At 40.4% G+C, this 24,629-nt stretch overlaps 1 protein-coding gene and 1 pseudogene across 1 annotated transcript in view; both read right to left on the bottom strand.

Annotated features, from left to right (window-relative positions):
* Nucleotides 1–2,440, bottom strand: part of LOC149230156 (elongation factor 2 pseudogene) — a 36,100-nt pseudogene extending 33,660 nt beyond the window's left edge.
* Nucleotides 2,441–6,297: 3,857 nt separating this feature from the next.
* The window catches only part of LOC149230155 (Mal d 1-associated protein), a 56,332-nt gene continuing 38,000 nt past the window's right edge, over nt 6,298–24,629 (bottom strand). Inside the window, exon 2 of the mRNA XM_089378869.1 lies at nt 6,298–6,915. Within this exon, the coding sequence (XP_089234995.1) occupies nt 6,543–6,915 (373 nt within the window). The 3' untranslated portion in view covers nt 6,298–6,542. The remainder of the gene's footprint in view (nt 6,916–24,629) is intronic.

The raw sequence follows: 24,629 nt of genomic DNA, 5'->3' as shown, positions 1-24,629 counted from the left end.
CAAAGCCGTACGTCTAGAGCTTGCTCACCCACTTATGTTGCTCCTCCTGCAACTACTTTTGTTCCAAGAAGAATTTGAGACTGTTGTGATTTGTTTTGACCCGGAACCTATTTCCCACCAAGTACTGCCTGAATTTTTCTAGCGCATGCATGATGGCTAGCATCTCCTTGTTGTAAATGGAGTACAATCTCTCATGTGGCAGTAGCTTCCAGCTCTCGAAAGCTATCGGGTGTCCCCCTGCATCAAAATTGCTCCTACACCATCCCCTGATGCATCACACTCGAACACAAAGGGTTGTGAGAACTCGAGGAGTGTCAACACCAGGTAGATGTTCATGACCTATTTGAGGCGCTCAAAAGCCTCTTGCACCCCATTTGTTCACTCAAATGCCCCCTTCTTCGTCAAATCAGTGAGGGGAGTTGCTAACTGCGAGAAGCCCTTCACGAACTTCCGTTAGTAGGTACAAATGCCCACAAAACCCCTCAACTCCGTCACATTCCAAAGCTCTGGCCAATCCTGGATGGCCCTGGTATTCTCCTCATGGACTCTCACATCGTCCTCACCAATAATGTGCCCTAAATAGAGCATCTTTGTCAAATTGAACTCACACTTGGATAACTTAGCATAAAACCGTTGCTCCTCCAAAATAGGCAACATTGTCTCTAAATGTTGCAAGTGTTTCTCCGAGGTCCAGTTGTAGATCAATATTTCATCAAAGAACACCAACACGAACTTCCACAACTTTCCATGAAACACGTGGTTCATGCAATATTGGAAGGTGGTTGGTGCATTGGTTAGCTAGAAGGGCATAACCAAGAACTCGAAGTGCCCATAGTGGCACCTGAAAGTTATCTTTGGGGCATCCTGGGCCCTCACCCTAATCTGGTGGTACCCCGAGCGCAAGTCAATCTTGGAGAACTTAGCCCCCCTCAGCTCATCCATCAGCTCATCTATGTGTGGGATGGGGTAATGGTTCTTCATAGTCTTCTTGTTGAGGGCCCAGTAATCTATGCACATGCATAAAGACCCATCCTTCTTCACCAGGACAACTGATGAAGAAAAAGGGTTGGAACTAGCCCTGATGTGCCCAAGTGCCAACAACTCGTAAATGGCCCTTTCAATCTCATCCCTGTATGCCTTGGGATGTCTGTAAAGGGTAGTGATCATAGCCTATACCCCCAACTCCAACTCAATAGTATGCTCAAAGCCCCGATCAGGTGGTTTCCTCAGCGGTATGTCTCCAAACACCACCAGGTACCTGTCCAAAACAGCTTGTAAGTATGGGTGTGGTGGCTTGGGTTGACCCCTAGCCTCAGAAAACCTCTACTCCACAGCCCACTCAATGTCACCATGCCTCGGATCATCCTCCATCTTGTGGGCTAAAACAGTATATGTAGGGTAAGAGTGCATACCCCTCAGCAAAACCAATTTGCCATCTGGCCCTGTGAATTCCATCTCCAGCTTTCTCCACTCTGTAGTGACTTGGCCAAGCGAATAGAGCCATTAGACACCCATCACCACGTTGGTGTCTAGCACATCCACCACAAAAAAGTGGTTTGTCATTGAATAGTTCCCCATGGTGACTCTCAAAGCGAGAACATAGTGAGTGCGCTGCATGGTTCTATCTCCCGGCACAAGAACCGAAAATCCCTCAAACTCCTCGGTTGTGATGCCCCTCCTTTGAACCATTTGTGCATTGATGAAGTTGTGGGTAGCCCCACTATCCACCAAAACTTAAACACGTTGCCCCAGCACCGTGCCCCTGATCATCAAGGTCAAAAACTTTGGTAGCCCTCGCAAAAGATGCAAGGACCCCTCCTATTGTTGTGAAAGGAGCTCCCCCTGGTGGTGGTGGTGGTCCCCTCTCCACACATGCTACGCTGTCATATCCACCCACTTCCAGCTCTACATCGTCCTCCAGGTCACTGTCAGAAAAGACCTCAATGTAATGGATCTTGCATGTTATGCATCTATGGCTTGGTGCCCATGGTTCATGACAGGTGAAACGTGACTTCCTCCTCCGGGTCTCCTCATCCAGTTGCCCTCGCCCTTGGGTGGCTCTCGGTGGTGGAGCCCTCAGCTCTCTTCCCCTAAGCTAAAAATGTTGTTTAGGTGGTAACGGTGCTCTAGCCCTGGGTAGGGCATCCTGCAAATCTCGAGCCCTCCCTGCTGCGTCCTGCAAGGTAGTTGCCCTGTTGGACCTTACCAATCCCTTCAATGGCTCTGCAGGCCCCTCTACAAACATGAAGACCCTCCTGGCCTCTAATAGATCACGTACCATCACTGACAACCTCAGAAACTCTAAGATGTAAGCCTCAACGCTTCCCGTCTGTTTGAGCCTTGTCAGCTCCCCAAAATACTCCTCTAGGTCTCTCCTCTCGAAACGCTCCAACACCCTCCTAGTGAAATATTTGTAGGTTGCCACTCTAGCATGCCCCATCGTGGTCAGCCCATGGAACCACTAGTCATGGGCTTCCCCTTCTAAATGCAAGGTGGCAATTTTAATTGCCTCTCCTTTCGTCCTATGATTAAGCTAGAAGTAGACATCTAGCTTCTCAACTCATGCTTTCACTGAGCTCTTGGACGACACATCGAAAGTTGGGAGGAACAATCTCCCCACAATGCGTTGTAAATCGGTTCCATCAGTGTAGCTTCCTCCACCTTGTCCTTTCCCTCTGTTATTACTTTCCAGTGGAAAAAAGTCCCTGAATGTAATGGCCTCTCTAAAGTCAAGCCCATAGGACTGATACTCCATAAAATAGTCCCCCATGGGCATCTCCTCTTGCCCTTGTGGCCCTCCAGCACAAGATGCTATAAATGTGGGAATAGTAGACATGGGTGGTGTGCTGGGAATGAGTGATGTGTTGGGGCCATGACCCCCTTGGTGATGTGAAGTACCAGAGCCCTCACCAATTTGAAACTCCCCTTGAATCCCTTTGCCCCTGTTGTTACTGCAATTTTGTTGCCTCATCTCCTCAATACCTTTAGACAAATCCTACACAACCTTGAGAAGATGTTGAGCAAACTCCTTCTCTTTACTACTTTTGTCTCCCTCGTTATCCCCCATGTTTGGCCTTTCGACCTCTTGTTCATCGATCACCGAATCTGGGGTAATTTGTAGCTCCCTCACTCTGTTTCTATAACTCTGCCTCTTCTATGTTTCGTTTTGTTGGTCTTCTGGTGTCATATACTAATGTTGCACCCCACAAGCTGAGCCAAGACTATGAGCTCTGATACCACTGTAATATCTCTAAGGAAAATTTACAGCGATAAACAAAGCATGCATAGAGAAGAACACAGAAGATTTGCCAACAAATCAGAACACAAAATAGAGCCAAAAACTGCGTTGTTGAGCCATTTTATTGATAAAACATGAGGTTACAATGGGTGCTTGGAAAGTGTGCACCCGGGCTTGCCCAAGGAAAGCTAGCAAACCCCAAGTGATGAAGATAAATTCCCCTAAGTGTGTTGGTTGATCTCCCTTTGGCTTTGCACTGAAATGCCCAAAAAATGAGCTACTGGCTATGAAAAATAGTTGCTAGGGCCTCCTCCGGTGCTTAGAAAATTCTTAGAAATTAACCTCGGACTCTCCACCAAATACCCACAAAAACCCATGAAGGAATTAGCCAATTGTTGACTTTGAAATTTTGGCCCAATTGCCCTCAATGGCAATGTTGTTGGGTAATTCAACCCACCTGATAATCCTGTTGTTGAATGCCCCTAAAATGACTGCAATCACCAACAAATTTCCTTCCCAGACTCCTCCCCAAGTTTTAGCGCAAAATTCCCTTCTCTTATCAACCCCCACGTGAGACACTATCAAGCACTGCGCAGTGTTTGCGCTGTTGCCGCTGGAACTTCCCCACACTCACACCACGCTACTCCCGGATCAATCTAAAAAGGATGAGACTCCCTCCTTGGGCTAGCACTCGAAGTCCACCAAAGCAAGGGGTGATATTTCCGCCTGGAAACCTCGTGTTCAACAGCGCTTATAGACTTGGCTTTAGCTCAAGCGTGCTAGTCTAAGAGAAAACTCAAATAATCATGAATGACCAAAAATGATTGTCTCCTCTTTTGTCAAAAAGTCTACCAAACGCCCATGTGGGCCCAACTTCGACTTTTCCCCACCAATCTCCTCCCTCCAATGGGTGTGTATTTCCTTTCGGGCCGTATTTCTCTATGGGTGGCCCCCACTTACCACTAGCGGTGCGATTTTTCTCCTCCTAATGTTTGGGCTTCCCTTTAATTCAAAAATTCATGTGGGACCTTTAAACCCACCTTTCCTAAGTGCAAGTGCGAATTAATCCAAAATTGGGCAAAATTGATAATCCCCCTAGCATTATTGCTAAGTGGGAATATCACAACCGCAGCACTATATTTATTTCTTTAGCAGCAGAAATTGGTATTCCCGTGGAGGCAGCAGACCCATGTTTACTTAATAACGGAAAATCAGCAATAAGCAGAGAACAGCCCCTATGAAGTTTTTGCAGACCTCACAATGAGCACACAACTATGTTGCAAGAAACATCTCCCAAGTTGGCATAACCATACCCAAAATGCCCCAAAATGACAAAACGTGGCCAAAATCCCTGTATCACATTTCCTGATTTGGAAAAGCTACCGAAATGTTTCGGCAGCGTTTGGTCCAAATCTGCCCCCTTTCCATGACCTTTTTGGTTTTCCGGGCTCACTCAAACACCCAAGGAAGGTGTGGGGGCTATGGCCAGAAAAAAAATCTGCCACTAAAATTGATCTCTATTCATTCCACAAACTAATTTTCTAATTAATCCATGCTCTAATTCTGCTAAAAAACACCTTGTTCTATTTTTGTTAATGAGGATGAGAATGAAGATTATTAGGTTATGTAATTGTACTTGTCATTAGCACATGTTTTATTTCATTTTCGGCACATATAGCCATGTATAAACGCTGATTTTGGATGTATAGCCTCATGTATAAATGCTGATTTTGGAATATTGGGTTTACAGCCTCATCTATGAAGGAAAACTTTGGATTTTGCATCATGTAATCTTCTGTAAGAGTGAATATAGAGTGGGTATTCCTTCTAAAATGTCATTTATGTGTTTCATTCTTTTTTTTTTCTGGCAAGATAATGTGTTATTAACTTATTTGTAAAAAATTGTGTACATACATACATATTATATATATGACGTTTTACCCGATGTTTCCATTTTGGGGGCTCATGTTTCCAGCCATCCCCATTTCAGAAACTGATACACATTTTCATGTTTCGTGCAAATTATGAAGACAATGAAGGCAGCAAAGGCCAGACATGTCTGTAACTCTCTTTTTCCAAAAAATCTGTTTTTTTGTTCTGGGCATTCCGCATTTCCAGCGGTGCTGGATATGTTTCCATCAGTGGATTCCAGAGGATCCGAATGCAGAGGCATTTTAAAGAGGTACTGATATGGGTCAATACTTAACTTGAATTTAGACTGGACATTGGATGGCCTGAACTAATCTAAAGGAGCTCATCCCAGACCGTCTTTAGCGAAGTTAGGGCTCCAATCTCCAACCACTTGGTTGAAGCACTGGAATTGGAACAAAGTCAAGGATTTTGGGAAATTGGAACTCACTAACGACTACAGGTAGGTCTGCCATAAATTTGTGTTGGATACTCAACTAAACAAGACTTAGAGATTGAAACCCAAGCAAACATCTTGACTTTTCAGGTGTAGATCTTCTAGTTGAACCAAAAAAGGCTTTATTCGCCTGGCCACTTATTCTGGGTAGACTTGCAATCAGTCATCAACTTGCCCAATCTGAAATGACCTAGCCTATCTGTCCTTTCTGTGGGTAACCCGAAAGTCTGAAGCACTTATTATCATGTTATCTTGCAAAGTCAACCTGGAAGTAGGTCTCTGATTTCTGTGGCCGACTACACCTGCCCCCATTTCTTGTTAAGGTTACTTCCGTAGGGGTCAAATTGCCTTAGGTCGAGTTTCAAGCAGAATGGGAACTTTATATAACCCTGGAACATAGGATTTATATAGTAAACAAACTTTTCAAGTAGTTGATGGAAAATTCAATAGCATTTTGATACATTTCCGTATATTTTGTTATTATTAAACATTATAACGAACAATATGGCACTTTGAAAATTTGAAAAGACAAGATAAAACAAAATAGTCATTTATATGAATTCCTCTGCTTATGTTCATAGCAACAACTATACAAATGTCATTATAGTCCATAAAAACACAAACACTTTAATTTTTTTCTGACAAAGAACCACTATTCAAAACAAAACCCCCACCCCACAAACTAACTTTAAAATAAATTTTAAGTGACTTGCCTGAGCATTTCTGCTATTCTAAATGAAAAGCTGTCTGAATATACAACTGCAATTTCTATAACTTTTATTTCAGCCACTGTAACTCATGCTAGACATAAAAGAGCAGTAAGAAGCTTCTATTACAAACTAAGTGCTAAATCCAAAATGACATAATGTTCTTAAGTCAAATCTGTTCTCAGAGTTTTAAGAAATGTTGTCCATTCAGGTGTGAACTAGCTTATAAAAATCAAATCTCCTGGAAATCCTTGGCATCTTTGGAAAGATCTGCATAAATAGTGTCTTCTTTGCAAGGCTTATCACCCATTCGATATTCCTCTCCCTTGAATCTTCTGAATGGATTTTCAGTTTCCCCACCCTGTTCAGATCGAAAACTCTGAAAGAAATCATTAGCCATCTCCTCAGCAGCATGAATAAAGCTATCCAGACCTCCAAACAAGCTTTGTTGAAAGTTGTCAAAGTCCCCACGAAGAACCGGTGGAATATAGGGTTCCAATTCTGCAAGCTCCCGCCTCCCATCAAGAGGGTTTGAAATTAAGGCGGAGTCTCCTGAAACATCATTTTCTGTGTATTCAGTTTTGGATTCTACCAATTCCGTGGGCCTGCAATCAACATAAACATCAGATATTACTTCCCCAGCAAATAGCGTCAACTCCATCAGAATGCAACATAGTTTCAAGCCAGAATCCCCACATAAAATCTCCTAACCAATAGAAACATTGAATATATTTCCTTGATAGTTAGCTATCAAAGTCAGCATTGCAATGTCCTAGATATCTATTACTGTCTCAAATAGTAAACTATGAAACTTAACCATTCTAGGAATCATTCAAGTGAGCACCCACTCCATATACCAATCATTAGACACCACTAACATCATACATTATACATACAATGTCCAATAACCATACAATATAACGTAATACCCCCGAGTAGAGTTCATGTAAAAAAGGCAGTGTAGTTGTAAACATAAATGAGTCTCTCGAACCCTAACCCATAACTGTCAGCTTCTTGTTTTGTTTAGATTTTATTCATTCTTCAATTTTCTTAACCGTTCAGCATAAATTTGCATATCCATCAGAACAAATACAATATCAAGAAAAACAAAAACAAAAGATCAAACTTCACTCCACCTTAATCAAATTGAATTTTTTGAGTGGCATTTATTTTTATCTTGGTACAACAAGTTCACCCTTCCCTTATCATTTATGGCAGCCAGCTTACAACATTCAAATCATAACCCCTCAGTTGAGCATCCACAAATAACGGAGCATATACTCCACCAAGTTCACCCAAGACTTGCACCTGACTCTCATCTAAATGAAAGTACACTAGCACAAGCACAAGCACAGCCAGCAAGTGGCAAATGTGTGACTCGATGACTCGGAAGATTTGAACCCTGATGGGGACTGTTACCCACCAAAATGGGTAACCCTATAGGAGAAAAAATTTCATCCTATCTTGGACAGCCAGCCAGCCAGCAGCCCCACACATTGCTCAATGATGATGATATGCCACATTCCTCTACCATTTGCACCAGTCATGCACCTCTCACCATCCAGCATTCTTCTTGATGGGGGTGGAACTACCACACTCAATATATATTTTAACCATTTTGCAATCAAGTGCTTTTCCTTAATGTTTTGGGCATTTTAACATGGATAAAAGGGTGATCTAGATGATTAACCCATCTTGGCTGTAAACTTGTTCTCTCACCTTACCATGGGCGTTAGTTTTTAGCCCTATTCCAGTGGGACCTCCTCAAAGACCTTAGGGTTATAGGAGGAGCACTACTTGGGAAACTTGGATTGAAGTAGTGTGTCCATTACCATTCCATTCCTAGCATCTTTCATCATTCCCTTCATACCACCTGCATCCCTTGGGTTAATTGTCTTTGGTTCATTGGAATTTAGCACTCACACATCCACATCCTTGAGTAGGGCCAGAAAACTTTTCCATGGAGATTGATGCAACTAAAAGAATGAAAAAGCATAATATGGCCACAAGAAAAGAAGAAAAAAATTAAAATGCAAAAGATAACTAAGACAAAATTAGTGCGTGGGTAAAAGCCTAGCATGAGCTCTACCCCCGTCATTAACCATCACCTAGTTTCTAAGCACTTGATGCTCCATCTCATCATAAGGAACCCTTGCATGTCCCAACCCCGATGAATGAGAAATTGACGCATCATAAGGGGTAAAACAAAGGCTATATCATAAAGAGAAAGCTTTGATCCTTGAGCTATGCACTATATATAAAGTATTATAAAAAATAAGTAAAAGGTGGACTAGAGGGGTGGAAAAAGCAGGTCGAGGAAAGGGGTAACTCGTGTCCCCATGATTGTTGCCTCCATTGCATCTATACACTCAAGATGTGGACCTCCATCACTGGTCCCTTGACCATGGCACTTAGCCATGAAGTCATTCCCCTCCGTTGCCACCTATTCTCACTAACACCTATGGATTGAAGGGTTGACCTTGGAAATGCCACCTCCCCTTAGGAACTAGAAGCACCTAATAGGGTTGATTACCTAGCCACCCCTACAAAGGTAGGGAACACTTTTATAGATTTGGTCTAGTTAGATATTTGAAGGTGATCCTAGTTTAAAGTATTATTATGCCCTTAACAAATAAGTATGGTCCATTTAGATGCATCTATGGTTATTGTCTCTAATGAATGATTGTTTTCGCTTGAGTTTAAGATGGTTTTGCAAAAAGCAACTGAGGCCTTAAGGGCACATTATTCCACTCCTACTCCACATGATACCCAGGCCATATTACACTTCCAGAGAGCATGATGACCTTGCAGATGCAGTGTTGCCCTTCTAAATCAGAGCGTTGGGCACTACAAAGATCTTCGCAGTTGATAGACACCCCAGAACATTCTCAAATGCCAGAACATTGAGCTCATTTGGCTTAGCATTGAGGATTCTTGATGATATACCAGTGAACCCAGCATGCCCCCAAGCTAGCCTTGACACTACTTGATGGCATGCCTTAATCCAGAGCCCAGATGAGGAAGATTATCCCTTAGATGATTGGGGAGGGCTTGTTGTACCCTTGCACAATAGAATAGAATCTCTACTTTCAAAACAAATGTAGATTTAGAATCTCCAGGCCAAAGGTTTTGATCATTCTTTGAAGTTTGCACAATAGATTATCTGCTTTCAAAACAAATGTAGATTTAGAATGTCCAATCCAAAGGTTTTGATCATCCTTTGAAGTTTGCACAATAGATCATCTGTTCTCAGAACAAATGGAGATTGAGAATCTCCAATCCAAAGGTTTCATAAATCTACTAAAAATATGCATTCTGAAGTCGACAGTTTTTCTTTATCTGTCTACTCATCTACCTGGGTAAAGCATAAGGCCAGCATTTAACTACTCTATGATGTCTCACAAAATGAGGCAACATCTAGTGTTTAACAATTCCAACTACCAGCCAGTGAACTGTTTCAATCAATGTGGTGTCATGGTCATGCCACCTACATACACAACTTAAAAAAGGGCATCCTAGATGACCGCAATTGATTACAGCCCACCTACAAAGACTCTAAATCTTTCTGCCTTTACCAACGAAAATTTCAAGTCGAGAAGCCTCGCTAGAAACTCTATAAGAAACATTCCAAGCCTTTCAACCAAAGCGGAAAGTAGATTCAAGTCTCAGAAATATCAAATGGAATCATAATTATACAGGAACCTCACAAATGAACATTATTGTAGATTGAATCATAAAAACCATTGCTCATATCCGGACTCCAGCCAACATTTAGCTTCTTAATGAAGTTTCAAAAGCAGTTACTATCTTGAATTTAAGAACTCTGATTACCAGCTTAAAATATCTGTTTCATTTAAATCGAGCCATCACATATGCAAAATTTTAAAAAAACAGCATCATGGGGACTGCAATGGTACAGTCTGGGGATTACAGTGCCCCACCTACAAAAATTCAAATCTTAGTTTGTTTTCACTGAGATATATTTCAAGTCAATCAATCTATTAGGACAAGAAATTCTATAACAAATATTTCAATCCTTTCAAGTTTCAACCAAACAAGAAAGTAGATTCCAATCTTGGAAATATTAAATGCAACCATAACTATACAGATGGATAAGATAGTTATATTCATGTCCAACAAATGACCACAAAAGTAGGTCAATGGGACTGCTGTATACAATGCTGTCAATACAAAGCGGTACCAAAAGTTATCCTGTATAAAGAACAAGTAAAGTAGAAACGTGAATTCTATATGAGAAAATCCTCGGATTCGAGTGCAGACAGCCGCAATGGGAGGGAGATGTGAAGAGGGAAAGGATCTAGGAACTGGGCCATGATCCACTAGATCTGCCTCTCCTAACATCTGAGGCCAAATGAAGAAAACTCAAGATAGGATGATACCCTAAAGAAGAGCTAGGGGAAGATCTGGAGGCTCTACCGCACTGCTGCCTGGCCAGTATAACTTGCTACCGATGTCTAGGTGGTCTAATCTGCCTGCTGCTAAGGAATCTAATCTGGCAATGTCTCTCAGGTCTTTGGGGAGGGGAATGGTCCCTCTGGTCTGCACAGGAAGCTGGCAATTAAACAGATTTGCAGAATAAATCTTCGCTACAATTGTTCATACACAGACTAGGTGTAATAACCAGCGTCGTGAAAATCGCGATAAAATGAAAAAATCGCGATTTTTTCCCTCTGCCGATAAAATCGCGATAAATAAACGAAAAAATCGCCAGTATTTTTTTTTGCCGATTTTTATTGAAAAAATCGCGATAAAAACGAAAAAATCGCCGGGGGTCGCGACAGCATGGTTTTATAACGTTTTTTTGGGTTTTTCATGTGCTCATTTGGACAGTCGCGCGCGGAGGGAGGAGGAGCTCTTGGAGACCAAGCTGAAGAGGGTTTTTAGCCAAATCTAAGTGCTTAGAGGAGAAAATCAAGAGGAGACCACCGATTTCTCCATAGAAACGGTATGAGGATTAATTTTTTTTTGTTTTCATTGTTTAAAAACATTGTTTTTGTATGTTTTTCATTGTTTTTGGTTGGGAAACTTGGTATGGGCACCATTTTTCTTTTGTTTTCATTGTTTTTAAAGATTTTTTTGTATTTCTTCATTGTTTTGGGTTGGGTAACTTGGTATGACTATGGGAACCAATTTTTTTTTTGTTTTCATTTTTTTTAAACATTGTTTATGTTTTTTCATTGTTTTTGCCATTTGGTTGGGTAACTTGGGTTTGGAATGGTTGGGTAATTTGTGTTTGAAACTTTGAACTTTGGAATGGTTGTTTTAGGTTGGGTTACGGGTAACTTGGATTTTCATTGTACAATCATCAATGTAAACATTAAAAATTAAAAAACTAAGTTGTAATTTGTAATTTTGTAAATGCTAAATTGTAATCCTAATTCTTATTTTCCCATAGGTTCACAACTGCACCAAAACACCATTCAAGACTTCAAGTTTGCAACTTCAAAGTTCAAAAACAAACATGCCAAGGAAATTGGATCCTTTCTAGGAATATGGTGTACCTGATGCTCCGAATGATAGAGTAAACTTGAGTTGCAAGTTGTGTGGCCACCCTATGTCCGGGGGGGTGTACAGGTTGAAGTTTCACCTTGCAAAAATCCCTGGACATGATGTGGAGCCTTGTACAAATACAACTCCTGAACTTATCCAAAGAGCCATGAGAGCATTGGAAACTTTAGAGCAGAATAGAGAGGCCAAAGAAAAACTAAAAAGGTTAGCTGAAGGAAGTGGGTCAAGTGGCACTGGTTCTACTACAGCATCAGCCAATCTAGTAGCTGCATCATCATTTTTTGTTCCTCGAACCACACCTGGTTCACAGCCATCTATCGGTTCAATGCTAAAAAGAACTGAGAAAGAACAAGCTGACAAGTTGCTGGCAAAATTTCTCCTCTGGAGTGATATTCCTTTCAGCATTGTAAGGAATAATCCATTTTTCCAACCTACTGTTGATGTTATTGCCAGTGTTGGCCCGGGGTACAAAATCCCTTCTTATCATGATTTCAGAAGCCGGATTCTTCAAAATGAAAAACATGACTGCACCCAAAGATTGGAGGATTTTAGGGCATCATGGGCACAAACAGGATGCATTGTTATGTCAGATGGTTGGACTGACCAAAAGGGGAGAACCCTTATAAACTTCTTGGTTAGTTGTCCCAAGGGGACTATGTTTATCAAATTTGTTGATGCATCTGCAAAAATCAAAGATGCAAGAACTTTATGTGATTTGCTGGATGTGTTTATTTTGGAGGTGGGTGAACAACATGTTGTCCAAGTCATAACGGACAATGCTGCAAATTATGTTGTCGCTGGTAGGATGCTTATGGACAGGCATCCTACTTTATTTTGGACACCTTATACTGCCCATTGTATTGATTTGATGTTAAAGGACATAGGGAAAATTCCCTTTGTCAAAGATATTGTTGACTCATCAAAAAGCATTACAAAATTTATATATAATCATACATTTGTGCTTAACTTGATGAGAAGATTCACCAACAACAAAGAGTTGGTGTGCCCCACCATTACACGGTTTGCCACCAGTTTCATATCTTTTCAATCCCTCTTGATTTCTATGTGGGATGTGAAGAGAATGTTTCTTTCAAAGGAGTGGCGTGCTTTGCCAATGAGCCGCAAACTAGAAGGAGAGGCCGTATGCAGACTAGTTTCATACCAGGAAGACTTCTGGGCTGGAGTGCAGGAGGTGTGCGCCGTTACTGAACCTTTGGTAAAGGTTCTTCGGTTGGTTGATGGTGAGAAGCCTGCAATGGACTATTTGTATGAAGCCATGGACAAGGCCAAAGAAGCCATTCGGGCCTACTATGATGATAAGGGAGATGATGGGTTTCAGAAACAACTCCTTCTATGGGGAGTGATTGATGAGCGATGGAACAACACACTCCATCGTCCCATTCATGCTGTTGGGCTTTTCCTGAACCCTACATTTTCTTTTGCATGTGGGTTTGATTTTGATGCTGAGATCATGGATGGATTCTTATCCTGTGTCCAGAAGATGGTGCGATCTCCAGAACAACGTATAAAGATCTCTAAACAAATTGAGACATATAGGATGGCAGGTGGCACATTTGGCTTTGAGATGGCTATCACTGATAGGACAATTAAAATGCCAGGTATTTTTTAGTTGTAACTTTGTTTCAAATTTCATTGTCTCTTCAAATTCCATTTTTTTCTTATGTTTATTTAAAATTTTATTTGTAATTTTGTTGTAGATGCATGGTGGAAAATGTATGGTGGCAGGGTACCCCTCCTGCAAAAGCTTGCCATTCGCATCCTCAGCGAAACATGCAGCTCCTCAGGATGTGAGTGCAACTGGAGTGTATTTGAAAAAATACACAACAAGAAGCGCAACAGATTAACACTTAAACATTTAAAATATTGCAAATTTCCAAATAAATTTTTGAATTCATTAAACAATATTTTTTTATAATTATTAATTATTATTTCATGATCTTTGTACAGGTTGGAGTCCCAGCGACTTAATGACATGGTCTACGTCTACTACAATCTTCGATTGTGGGTGAGGCAACTTGAGAGGACACCTGATGTGGATGCCATCTCATTGGATGGGATTGATACCACTGCTGCATGGAGGGTTGAGGCCGAGAGGCCTCTCATGGATTCTGCTGATGATTGGTTAGTGCAAGATGTAGTGGAGGGGCAGGAGGAGCAGGAGCAGGAGAAGGAGTAGGTGGAGGACGAGGAGGAGGAGGAGGAACAGGAGGAGGAGGTGACACCGCCTGCCCGGGCTACCACTGCCACCAGTAGAGGACATGGTCTACCTCCTATAGCTCCTACTTCTAGTTCTTCAGCTTCTAGAGCACATCAGACTCCATTGCCATCTCCACCAGCACGGGAACCAACATCTACATCTAGAGGGAAAGGGAAAGCTGTGGCATTTTCTCGCAAGAGGGGCAGAGGAAATCAATAGGATTAGACTTTCATTTTATTGTATATGACATTATGACATGATGAGATACATTATCATATTTTTTGTTGATATTTTGAGGCTGAGTTGGGACTCAGGAGTCAGGACTTACTATTCAGGACATGATTCAATGTTACGTGTGATTTTAGCGCTAGAAATGATATTAAACATCTTGTATATTAGTTTTTTTATCATATTTATGTGTCAATGTATTTATTTTATGTTGTAGATGGTTTAGATATTAAAAAAAATGAAAAAAAAATGAATATTTTTGTACCAAACGATTTTTTCCGATTTTTTCCCCGCGCCGATTTAATCCCGATAACGATTAATGCAACATTGGTAATAACATCTATCTACTGCTTGAACTCGAAGCCTCCCAAAAGCAGGTGCCAGCTTCTGTTTAAGAATTCCTATTATTGTTTCAGTCAAGGCACATCATGCGACCTATAAGTGCAACTTTTAAACAAAAAAGCACCACGAATGGCTGCAATCTGTGGATTACAGCAGCCCAGCTTCAGAGTCTCAAAATCAGAGTCTGCAAGGATTGGCTATATCAAATAGTTCAAACCTATCAACCAAAGCTGCCAGTAGCTTCATGTCTCCAGAAATATCAAATAGAACCATAATCAATTACAAAGGTATCTGAAAATTACACAGAATCGACATTGACTTGTGTTAAAATTGGCAACTAGGGCCAACTTCCACCTTAGGACAGCTGATATGATGGAGATGATTACTGCATTGGATTCCACTTTTCGAGAGGTACAATTTTGATATAAAGATTATCTCATTCTGACAAGCAGAAATGGAATTTTGAATTTATTCTCTCATGGATAAATTGTCAAGATCGGCCTCAGTCAAATGTATGCTCATGAAGCGCAATGGATGTGTCTCCTCACCCTCAACGAAATGTATAAATAGGAGTGACCTCTCTCTCATTTGGACATCACTCATCTCATCACATCTTCTTCTCTCTCCTCTCTTGATTGGTTCGTACAACTTGGAGGCTCTCTCTCCTTCACATGTGTGGAAGAAGGCAAATTTCTGGATTGGTTTTGGAGGCCGAAAATTTCAAGGATTAGGGCATGCGTTGACCAACGTTGACTTGGAGTATTTGACCAGCGTTGACTTTAGTTTTGTGGGCAGAATTTTGATTTCTGCAGGCCGCATTCTTTGGCACAAATTTCAAGGTGATTGGGGACTGTTTGACCGAGTTGACTGTTGTGTTGACTTTTTGGTTTGACCACAGAATTACAGCATACTTTTATTGGGTTGACCGAGCTGATTTTGGGTTGATTTTGACTCCCTTGGTTGGCCGCATTCTTCTGTTGTTGACCAAGTTACTTGGAGGACCTTTTGGGGCAGCTTTGACCATCATTGACTTTCTAGTTAGGGCTGCATTGATTGCTGATTTGGCAGGACTGTTTTGGGCTTGTATTTCTGATATTTGTACTCTCTCTCTCTACTGAACTATTGAAGAATAATAAGAAGAATTGATCAAAGGATTTCCCCACATCGGGGTTTGTCCCTGGAATCCACCACATCTTGTGCCTTCTTGTCTTGGCTTGAGTTTAGTAAGGTCAGCTTGATTTTTGTAAGCCTTTTGACAGCTGGACAAGCCCCATCATGGACGTTTTGAGGAGCCCTTGTATGTGTATAAATACAAGGTGAATTGGAGTCATTTTACACATCCAAAAAGTGCAACACATCACAAAAAGATAGCTCGTTGAAAGAGAAGGATATTTTTGTCTAGGCCGCAGCAAAGAAGGGTGACCTGCGTTGGAGAAGAAGGTTGTTTTGAGGCCTCTTTTAGGTGACCGAGTTGCTGTACAAGGAGGCTGAGGCACAAGGGTAGACGTTGGGACTATTTGAGGGTCATTTGAGAGTGGGAAGACCCTAAACAAGGCTGTCGCAGGCTTGTGGAGCATTGTTGTAGCAAGCCGGAGGCAATTAAGGAGCAGCCGAGGACTTTGTGAGGGCTAGAACAGCCCAGGATTACAGCAAAGTGTCATAACCCCTCAAGGAAGGGCAGCTGCACCAATTAAGAGCAATTCTGGGCAGAGTTTAAGGCTGTTAAGGGACTGTATTTTGTGCCCTAACCAGGCCTAGATTGTTGTGGTGGAGCAGACCTCAAACAGTGAGCCAAGGTATGTATTGTGATACATTTTTGTAGGTGTTGGATCCATGTTTCAGATCAGTTTGGATCGGTTTCATTTGCAGCCTGTGGGAGCCAATTTGAAGGCTTGATTTGGTGATCAAAATCCTTTCTAGGAGCAGATCCTACAGTGGAGTGTTGGGTGCCATTGGTCTGGTGGAGGGCAGCATGTTGGCTACCCAAAGTAGCCCTAGACAAGCAATCTTGAAGTGACAAAGACAATTGAAGGTTGGGTGAAGTTTGGTGCCTAATGTGCAGCACTTTGATGGACAAAAGTGACTGCTAGATTGGCGGATTGGAGCTCAGGTATTGGCCAGCCTAGAGAACAAACTGGATCAACCCGTGTTCATTGTAGCAGACGTGGCTTGCAACAGTGAAAGAAGGCAGCCCTCCTGGAGTCTTTATGTGTTGTCCTTTGAAAGACTAAGGGGAAGCTAGAGAGCAGTACGGAAGCGAAGGACCGGCAGGAAAAGATACGACATAGAAGCTGCAGCAAAGATTGTCATTGTATCTTGTATTCCATAAACTGTTGTATTATTCAAATTGGTTTAACACAACAAAGATTCAGTTGTACATTATTATACAATATTTGTTAAAAATTGCGTATACTTGTGCATATGTGATTTACTACTTTATATTTTCCGCTGTGCAAAATAGTTCTTGTTGAGATTCTTGGTTTGGTAGCATCAAAGATTTTAAAATTCTAACCTAGACCCAAGATCGTGGAAATTCAACATCGTTTCAAAGCGTGTCTAAGCTACTTTGGAAGATGGTGAATCATAGTTGTGTACAGTGAAGTACAGCTTAAGAGGGAGTTGGTCACATTGTAGGTGACAATGTCGAAGTTGCACGCTGGTCTCCAGTATGAGGACAGGTTGGAGGGGTTGTCCAACTATAGTCCATGAAGGAAAGGATCAAGTTGATCTTGCAGGTCAACAGGATCTGGGAGTTCGCCAAGAAAGCCATCAAGAAGCCATCTGACCCAAAGGAGCTGGAAGTGTACGAGGATTTGGTTACGAGGGTGATATTGATCATCCTTAATGGTTTAAAGGATCCCCTAATACCTCATTTGTCTAGGAAGAACACTGCACATGAGATGTGGATGGATCTTCAAAATTTGTTCCAGAACTATGTTGCGGGGGAGCGCTCCCCCCCCCCCGATCCCGCTCCCAATCCGCGCTCCGCGCAGGAGTGGGTCGGGAGCGCGCTCCCTAAAAAAAATTTCGCTCCCTGCCTTTTCGACACTGTTTTCGGGAGCGTTTTGCCTTTTTTGCAATTTTTTTTTGTAGTAATGTTCGAAATGCATTTTTTTTAAAGAAACAAATAATTTTTGAGTGGCGCAGCTTAATGATCAAGTCTAGGCCCTAGTATTGATATGCTATTCATGGTAATGTTAAATTCTTAAAGTAAATCCTTTTACTTAAATTTTTAACATTACCATGAAATGACTCAGGATGTTTGAGAGTGGTTTCGGCCTCATTGGATTTCATATGGAGAAAGTAGAATTTTAGATTTCATTCAAAATCCAGCAGTCTTATCAGTGTTTCAGGATTTTAGAATTGGGGGATTGTAATGTTTCCATTGAATTTTGTCATGTATTAGGGTATGGAACTCGTATTTAATCAAGAGCACAAATCCCTCTATGTACCTTGATGTTAGTGACATTGGTTGTCGAACTCCTCTATCATGACCCTCCTAAAAATGTACGCATCACTCAAACAAAATCTTGACTTGACATGCTATGCTTTTTCTATCTTATGTTAATGCTTAGAGGGTGATATTAATGACAAAGATCCCTATACAGATACAGAGGTAATGACAAACATCATAATTTTCCAACAAGACTAAAAGATTAGACATTTCTCGTGGTGGCAAGAGGCCCAAGCATAAGAAATAGATAATAGATTTACTTCTCTTTTCTAGTTTCTAGTAGTTTTTATAACTATTGACTCTTTCATATTTATTATGATATTTTTCTAAACAATATATGACAATTTAAGTTTGAAGTTGGCAATTATAACTCGTAAGTAATGAATTATGAATATGATGCTTCATGAAAGTTGAAAGTTGTTTCATTTCATTTCATTTTATAACATTTCATTTCATGTTAGATATTATTTGTTGTAATGGTTACACTTAGCTTACAAGTACAACTTTGGTGATCAATGATGATAAACGTTATATATTGAATTTTGAAAGCTTGAAACTTTAAGATTGATGAATCATGAAACTCAATATGTTGTATGTTACTATGTTACTAACTTGTGGACGTGGTTGATGAAGACTATAACTTCTAGATGATTGTTGTTATATGGTTCAATCTATGCTTTTTTTGTTTTTTATATCTAATTCATTATTCTACATGTTTTGTTGACATATATGTATCAAAATATAAAAAATATATATATTATATAAAAAACGCTCTGGGATTCGCTCCCAAACCGGGAGCTTCTGAAAATGTCGCTCCCGCTCCCCGCTTTTGCTCCCGCTCCCAAGTAACATTGTTCCAGAATAAGAACGAGAACTAGGGACTAGTATTGGAGGATAAGTTGAAGTCCACCAAGATGATACAGCGTGAAGGAGTGACTTTGAATCTGAGGAGATTGTCTCGGGTCAAAAATGAGCTTGTTGTCATTGGTGTGACTATTTCAGGGAATGATATGGTGAGGATCGCCTTGAAAGGGTTCACCGAGGAATGGAAGCCCTTCATCAAAGGGATCGTTGCCAGAGAGAAGTTGCCAGATTGGAATAGGTTGTGGGACGACTTCATTCAGGAAGAGTTGCGAGATGAGGATCTTCATCCAAAGAAGAGGGCTTCAGAGGATGACATGGCACTTGCAGCACGAATGAAGGGTAAGCAAAAGAAAGACTTGAGTAAAGTCAAGTGTTTCACCAGGAGGTTGGAGGAGGAGGACTTTGCTATGATCTCTCATTTCTGACAGGGTACTATCGATGAGGATGGATGGTACGTGGACAGTGGTGCAACAAAACATATGATAGGGTCACAGGAGGTTTTTGATACTCTAGCTAAATGGGGCGCGAAGTTGCACATGGTGTTGGCAATCCTCAACTCTTATTGTTGTTGCAGTCAACTGTCAAGATACATCTTTGAGATCAAGCAGAATTTTAGAAGATCTAATGCCACTTAGAATTAAGGATGTTAGTGAAGAAATCCAGCAATCTAGTGAAGAAAAACAACAATAATAAGGAGAAGAATGAATCTTTACAATTGAACTCTCAAGATTCAAATAAAACAAAAAAGCAAAAATCTGATCATTTTCAGTCTCCACCGTTTCTTAAAAGGCATGCAAAGACTACGATAATCATTCAACCATCTTTTGTTATCCTAGAAGAATTAAAAGATTTGTATATAAAAATCCCTATAATCCAAGCAATTAAGGATATACCAATCTATAACAAGGCTATAATGGATTTATGTGTTAGAAAACCAAGAAGAAAGAAACGCGATATTCCTAATATCCAAGTAACCGGTCAATTATCTAAAATTATGCTTGGAAGAACTTTAAATCACAAATATGGGGATCCCAGTATTCTTGTTGTCCAAGTACAAATAGGGAAGAAGGTCATTCCAAATATTCTAATTGATCTTGGAGCAACCATTAATTTGATGGTTGATAAAATTATGAGCTTAAATCTTCAAAATCTTATGAGGCAAACCCCAACTTTATTACAAATCATTGATAGGTCCACTGTTAAACCAAACAGTATTTTGGAAGATATTATTATTGTTGGAAAATGGAAAAAGGCAGCTATTAATCGTATGTTCCTTAACCTTGATATTTGCTTATGAATCTTATTTATCTTCTTTATGTTCTTCAGTTAAATCTTTTCATCAAACAATATCAAGAACGATAATAGCAACAATATAGAACAAGGATATTAGGCTCTCAGCCAAGGCAAAACCCCTCCAAGGGGTAAACCGGGAAACTCTTCTCTTCTTAGAATCTGCATCAAATGAGATACAAAGACCCAAACTCTAGACCAAGTCCTCCTCCAAGTACCAAGCCGACCCTCTAACAAGTCCTTTAATTTTGCATCAACCAGCTTCAAACTACAACTTCGACCTGCTAGTTTCAATATTGCAACTCGTCTTGCAACTTCGACCCTGCAATTTTGGCCTTGCAGCTTCTCTAGAAACCCTAATCTAGCCTCCTTCTGAGACTTTCCTAAAGCAAGATAGCTCTCCCAGGGTCAATGAGGTCATTATATGGTTTTCTCTCTTCTAGCCACAAGATTCTGCACTTCATCCTGCTGCAACTCGGCCCTACAATTTTGGCCTCCTTCTGCAACACCAAAAACCTTATACCTTCGCATGTGTGAGAGAGATAGAGCCCAAAACAAGATATTTTCGTCCTTTCTTCTCCTAGACCTTCGCTCTCCTTTTCTGCTTCTCCCAACTTCAGATCGAACTCTTTCTTGGTAGATCAAACTTGTGATTGAGTGAGTCCAAATGAGGACAAACTACTTCTTTATATAACCTTTTCAAGGGGTCGAATTCCCTCCTTTAAGCCGACTTGTACTTTTAGAGTTTCTCGGACTTTCTAAACTCAGAATAATTCTTTTTACAAATATATTTTTGCCCGAAAGGATCTTATAAACATGATGTTGACTCCTTTGACTCGTGACAATAAATCCTAAGACCTAACAAACCCTAGAAGCACAAAGAACATGCTTTTACCTAGAAACCCCTAATGAGCATGAAACCCATGTTTTAATAAAATAACTCTCTTTTCTTTTCTTGTTTGTTACATAGGATACATATTGAAATGAGTACAACAACAATTATGAAGACCGAAACTAGTTACATTTTCAACACTCCCTCTTAACTAGGGAGGTATTCATAATTGTACAACCAGTACAACATCATATCTCAAACTGAAGAGTTCTCACAAGAAGAGTCGGATTGATAAGCCATACTGTAAGCATCATCATCATGACCAACACTGTCTCTGAGGCCTAACTAGACAAGCTCTTCTTTAATCAAGAGCATTATGCTGGGAGGCTTTACGTGTGATACCGCACTACCTCTACAAGGTACATACCCCATCCGGATGTCTACAAGGTATGTCCTTTTAGGACTATTCTTATCTTGGATCTCCAAACTTGAGTCCTCAAAGAATATCGATCCTCTTTGACCACTCTTCTCTTGGATACCTGTCACATTCTCAAAGAGTGTCGATCCCTTTCCTTTCTTGGATGTTTTATCCTCAAGGAAACCATAGATGCTTATCCAATCCTTCGCCATTCTCTCTTCATCACCTGAAGAGGAGAATGCACATGTGATGTCCAACATCATTCCCTCTCAACCAGATAGGACATCCCTATTCTCCTTTAATCTTGACAATAGAACCTTGCTCCTATATAAGGAGACTCCTTTACTCTCTCAAAATCAGAGGAAATCTAGACTTCCTTTCTATTTGGGAAGTCACCATCACAAGACTTATAGCTTGTCTACATAAGAGTATCAGCTACCAGTTCTTGCTACCCGGCTCCCTCTTTATCATCAAGCTTTCTTTTCTTTTATGGTATCATGGAGCCACCTTCTCTCTTGTGGCATGTTCCAGGCCAATCTTCTTGCTTATCACTTTCTTCTTCGATATGAAGGCATTGCAATGAGCCTTCCCAAACTTCAAGTTGATCATAGCTTCTTCTTGAAAGTGATCTTTCCTTTTGACCTCCAGGTTATCTTTTCGCACGGAACTTCGTAGTTGCCAGGTACCAGATATCGAGCTTCCCTCAATATACTTAATCCATACAATTGAACTTGCCTCAATTGTCATCATATGTTTCTGCAACATTCTACCAGGTAGCAAAATAATATGTTAACCAAATAACCAATAATAATGAAAATCAGACTTACCTCATCATGATGACCTTCTCACTTCATCAACATCCTCTTGGTCCATCTCCATATGAATCTTCCTTCATGAATCAGAGTGCCCAGGGATTGAACTTGACCAAGTTACAACTTTTCTTTCGGAGACTATACCAGATGTTAATCATTATTATATATATTCTAGAGAAAGTCTTGAATTCTTTATACATCCTTAAGTCAAATCCTATTCTTTTCAAGCATCATATATCCATATACCTAAGCATATTTTATGACCAACTTTCTTTCCACAAGATTCTACACATATGAATCTTATCCAAAGTTTTTATATCCAGCATGCATTCCTATGCTTTCATTCGATCATCTAGCTATCCATATATCTCACAAAGAACCTGCATCTTGACCCATTGCATTCTTCCATCCCTTTACTAGTATTGATTCCACATTACATGGAATGTCTACTAACCTTTGTCATAGTGCTTCTTCCAAGAACCTTTCATAATTATGGTTCTTCCAGGATCATGATGATCCACCTAAGCAAGATGACTTCCTCTAACATAATGTTAGATAATGCCTGGATGATTAATATGCAAAATGGTCTATCTATTCATCTATATAGATGATCTCTACAAAGCAACTTAATCATGTAAATTCTAAACATGCTACTATCATATGCTTCTTTCTATGATGCTATGCAAAACATAGTATTCTAGAAGGAAAATTAGTCTTTAGCGAACCTTCTTTAGTAGTAGATATCCTTTACTTCTTTCGTCTTTGCCTTCTTCTCAAGTTCTCCCACTGCTTCAGCTACATGAGCTTCACTCCTTTCCTTTCTCTTCTTGTTTTGTTGGTTTGGAGTCTGGACAGTCCCTTTTAAAGTGTCCAAACTCATTGCACTTAAAGCATTGAACCTTGGATATGTCTTTCTTCTTGGACTTACCAAACTTTCCCTTTTTCAACTTCTTGAAATGGCCTAGAAAGACTTGAGATTGCTCATCTGATATAATATCATCCTTGACCTTGATCCTTGATTCTTCCAATATGCATTGCACCCACAACTCATCAAAGGGAGTTGAATCCTTCTTGGAGTAGATGCTTGTTGCAAAGTTGCTCCATTCTAGTGGCAATGCATTTAGTACACAGATGGTTACTTCAGAATCAGTAATTGGTTCCCCAAGTCCTTGCAGATGGTCTCTTAGTTGAGAGACTCTCATGAGAAAGGATGCCACATCCTCATCCTTTGATTTCTTCATTCTATACAACTTGTTCCTCAATGACATCTTTTGTCCTATTGTACTTATCGAGTACAAATTCACTAGCTTGTCATACATAGCCTTGGAAGTCTTCAAATTTGCAACAAATGGAACAAGAAAATCTTTAATGGATTCCACTATGATCCTTTGTGCCCTTACTTCCCCTTTCTTGTATTTTGCTAGTTCTTGTGTCTTATCTTTCTCAGGTTCAGTAATTTCCCCAGTAACATATTTCATTATTTCTTGTTTTGTGAGTATCAAGTCAATTCTTTTCCTCCATGCTAGATAGTTTGTTGCCCTGACGAGCTTATTGCTCTCCTTGCAGAAAAAACCCATATGACTCGAAGACTCAGACATGATGTAATAATATGATACTTGATGACCACGATTCTCCTTCTTTATGCCTTAGATCTTTGAAGTGTACTTGATAATAGCTTCGAGAGTCCCTTGATGCTTTCTTCAAAGATGCCTTCCAAATAGATCTTCTTCCGGAGAGAGATCAACACTCTTCTTATACTTTTCCTTTGATGTAGTATTGATCTTCTTCGGTAGAAACCCTACTTCTAGGTCTTCTACCAAAGAGTATTCAATCCTTCTCCAAGTCTTCTTCCCTTTTCCTTTCCCTTCCCCTTGACAAGTAACTCCTTGTGTCCTTCTAGCTACCTTCCTTGTTCACCTTAGCTCTGAAACCATGTTGGAAAATGGAAAGTAGCAGCTATTAATCTTATTTTCCTTAACCTTGATATTTGCTTGTGAATCTTATTTATCTTCTTTATGTTCTTTAGTTAGATCTTTTCATCAAACAATATCAAGAATAGTAATAGCAACAATAAAGGACACAAATATTAGGCTCTCAACCAGGGCAAAACCCCTCCAAGGGGAAAACCCAGAAACTCTTCTCTTCTTAGAATCTGCTTCAAATGAGATACAAAGACCCAAACCATAGACCAAGTCCTCCTCCAAGTACCAAGTCGACCCTCTAACAAGTCCTTCTCTGATTCTGCATCAACCAGCTTCAAACTGTAACCTCAACATACCATTTTCAATACTACAACTTGTCCTGCAATTTCGGTGTTGCAGCTTCTTTGGAA

The sequence above is a fragment of the Pinus tabuliformis genome, chromosome J (genome assembly GCF_031772625.1).
Source record: "Pinus tabuliformis cultivar Carrire ecotype Pingquan chromosome J, CPIR1, whole genome shotgun sequence".
Classification (NCBI taxonomy): Eukaryota; Viridiplantae; Streptophyta; class Pinopsida; order Pinales; family Pinaceae; genus Pinus; species Pinus tabuliformis.
This window is presented reverse-complemented; position numbering and strand designations above follow the sequence as displayed.